This window comes from Cicer arietinum, chromosome 5, assembly GCF_000331145.2.
Source record: "Cicer arietinum cultivar CDC Frontier isolate Library 1 chromosome 5, Cicar.CDCFrontier_v2.0, whole genome shotgun sequence".
In the NCBI taxonomy this organism is placed as follows: Eukaryota; Viridiplantae; Streptophyta; class Magnoliopsida; order Fabales; family Fabaceae; genus Cicer; species Cicer arietinum.
Window position 1 is genome coordinate 6487497 of NC_021164.2, and position 3549 is coordinate 6491045.

A 3549-nucleotide genomic window follows, 5' to 3' on the forward strand; every position below is an offset into this window, starting at 1 on the left:
AGGAATGTTATAAATTAGCATTTAGATTTTAGACACAATAATCAACTTTAAATATAATAGGACATAAATTATGTTTAATGTACCTTTGAAAGACGGCGAAGAAGTTGATTGCAGGTTCTCAGCATCACAAGTTTTCCTCGAGCAAAAAGTTCTTGCTGTGTGTCATGCAAACATAAAAGTTCCACATAAATACAGGTCAGTTATACAATACTTATGCAATAAATCATTAATTAGAGAAGCACAATGAGCTACAAACAAATGAGAAATGTACCTTTCCCAATATATCTTGTTTACTCTCTATATAGCCAAAAATATCCTTGCAGTTTTTCATTGTAGACATTTCTGTCAAGTCTTCCAACAGCTGAAAAATCATACCACCTTCAATGTGTTCCTTCTCACACAGATATAGCACTATATCTGAAAAGTGAAAAACCACATACAAACATGAGAAGGAAAGAATCACAAGATGACTTTACTATTAAAATGTTTAAGATTTAACTGTATTGAATTTAAGCATTCGTAAATAGTGCACAAACCAAGAAGGCGAGGAATGTGGCCTTGGGTGGTTTCATTAGCATCGATTGATTGCCCGAATTGCATTACTTTCTCCCCACTCTGTAGAGCTGCTGACTGAACCAATGTGCAAAAAAAACAATACAGGCCATAAACAATCATAAACAAGGAAACAAGAAAAAAAAAAAGGGGAACAGAAACAGCTACTGCATTAGATAAGTCCATATTTGAAATGGTTTTCTTAAAACGCTGTTTTTAGTTTACACGTTCCCTTTATACAAGTCGTTTAAGCCACCTGATAACACTGTATACTTCACCATTTAATAGACTATAGATTACATCTTAATGCTAAGTATCATTCCATAACCACTGTATTAGCATAAAAAATGTATAATGCACCAAAGCCATTCTTCTAAGTAATTAGTAAAATATTTTTTTCTTGACCAAGTAATTAGTAAAATATTTTTTCTTGACCGAGTAATTAGAACAATATTGTGTTCTAAAACCCTCTCAAATATTAAAATCTCTCTTGCTTTTTAACATAGAATCATAGCAATTGTGTCTACCATGAAACTAAGGCTCCGGCTCATGACGAAACCTTTAACAGAAAAAGTAAAATACATTTTAGTTTCTTTATCAAGCATAAAAGACACACCAAAGAAAAGAAAAAACCATTGGATTTTCCCCAAAAAACATTAAGAAATTTGTAGAATTCCGATTAGATTGGTATTATATATTCAATTAGCACATAAAAAAGAGTAACCTATGAACAAGGGCAGCAGTTAAACATACCACGAATTCCTGAAGTAGCAGCCGTAGAATGTTTTCTAGGGACTGATTCTCATCTTGGGCCAATTTTGTCTGTTTCTGTTAATCACAAATCGATTAAATTAACCACAACCTTTAACAATGTCATATCAAAGTTACTAGAAAAGGGAACCTCGGGCTCATGCTGTCAATCAGTCACAAACTCACCATGCAAACATCAAAAGACAATCATATTTTACTCTTCTTAAGTTATACATATCCCATAATTAAAACCCTTCTGAAATACAAATCTCTTCCCTTTGCCCCACCCAAAACAAAAAATAAAAGCCAAAATCACCACTACATCCATACTATAGAAATTAATTCAGCATTGTTCATTATAAATCTGCACTGTTATTATACAGGAATGGAGTTAGAACCAGTTTGGATAAACTTCTGCATAAACACTTATAAGCTTATATGGATATTTTTGTAAGCAATGAATCATAAACCGATTTTAACGGGGAAGCTCCAATGAACTAAAGGCAGTGTTTTCAATTATAGAAAATAGCGGTTAGCTCAAATTCCGCAATGTTGGAGCTCTATAGTGCCGCTATTTGACAATAGTTTGTACTAAATCACATATTGTGGTTTTATCAAATTCTGCTATGCTATAGCACCACTATAGTCACTAAATGATAATAACAGTGCTCAAAAGAATTTCAAAATCAAAAGAACAAATATACCTGAGGCTTTATTACTTCTTGAACAGTTTGCAAAGCAAAACTTTCAGGTGGCCCAGTCTGTAATATGGCCCTTTTAAATACCTCCTGCAATTAACAATAAACCAGACAACACATAATCAATGAAATTTTACAATGAGGAAATCAAAATTATCTTTTTTTTGGGTATGAAACCACTGTAATTAGGGCCTTTAACACTCCAGTGGCTCCACAAAGTATCCCCACAAGCTTCGATCCTTTGGACCAGCTATGAGACTAATCTCCACTCGGGTACTTAAGTTGCAACTTAAAGCTCTCCGTCCCTCCTCAAGAATGTGTTTTGAGTTTTGCGGTGATCAAACCACAATCCTCCCCCATAATCTCGACGCTACTTAGAGACTGTTTGTTTTCACGTTGATAGCCGCACACCTTACGCGCGTCCAATGTAAAGCCACATTTTATAGTTTCTTTATTTTCACAGACACAATGCTTGGGAACTTGAGAATTTTGTTTATACCACAGTTCCAAACAACCACTTAATCAAGTTAGCCACACCAGGTAAACATTATCTAGTTTGATACTATAAGCTCTGATAATCAAAATTATCTACTTCCTTATATAAATCCCTAACCTATAACCAATCAATAATTAAAACTAATAAACTAATAATAAAATAAACGCATTATTCAATTAAGCTATAAAAACAAGAGTGGGTATAAGGGATTAATTATCCAAACGCACCATACACACGCACACGCTCATACAGAATAAGGTTAATGCGTTTGATTTTTGGATACAAAAAATTGAAGTATGAAAAGAAAGGGGAAAAAAGAAAGAAACTTACCATGATGGGGTTTGAAACAGAAACACTTTTTCTATTGAACCTCTAAGACTTGATTTTGACGAATTGTGATTCTGTGGAAAAAGAGAACATAAATAAAATCTCATTTTAATTTCACAAAATGTCGAAAAATAAATAAAAAGGAAAGTCGAATACGAAACCTGGCGCACTAAAAAGCGAAGAGATGAATTGAAGCAGAAAGCAAGAGAGTGTGAGTGAGAGAAATATACAAAGGAGCAGAACGCTGCGTTTAACTAACGCGGGCAAGTTTTATCTTATTTTTTACCCTTTTTATTTTATTTTTTATCTTTTTGGGAAGAATGGTCATTGCGAAAACACATGAAATTACAAGATCTATTTCCGTAGTGAAAAATAGGTTACTAGAAACAGAAATTCGATATTATTTTTTTATCTATTGAAAAGTAAATATTGAATAATGGGTGGTCTATTATTATTTTATTGGGTAGTATAATTGATCAAATTTGTAAGGATAATTAGTTTTGTCCATTATTTAAGACGGTTTGAATTTAAAGTTTGAACTCACATATCTAAGTTGGTTTGTCCTATTTAACCCACTAAAAATAGGGGTCTAAAATAAATATCATAATAAAAGCTAATAAGGATATGAATTCTATGTACAATGATAAAAACTGAATCATATTATCTTAGTTCATCTATACATTATGGAAATCATGACATATATTCTTATGCTTAGAATGAAGAGTT

At 32.6% G+C, this 3549-nt stretch overlaps 1 protein-coding gene across 1 annotated transcript in view; it reads right to left on the reverse strand.

The window, feature by feature from the left end:
* The window catches only part of LOC101513603 (THO complex subunit 1), an 11686-nt gene extending 8613 nt beyond the window's left edge, over positions 1 to 3073 (reverse strand). The window contains 7 exon segments of the mRNA XM_004498615.4: positions 84 to 155; positions 272 to 417; positions 537 to 630; positions 1306 to 1380; positions 2007 to 2090; positions 2827 to 2897; positions 2985 to 3073. Of these exon segments, the coding sequence (XP_004498672.1) occupies positions 84 to 155; positions 272 to 417; positions 537 to 630; positions 1306 to 1380; positions 2007 to 2090; positions 2827 to 2829 (474 nt within the window). The 5' untranslated portion in view covers positions 2830 to 2897; positions 2985 to 3073.
* Positions 3074 to 3549: the final 476 nt, after the last annotated feature.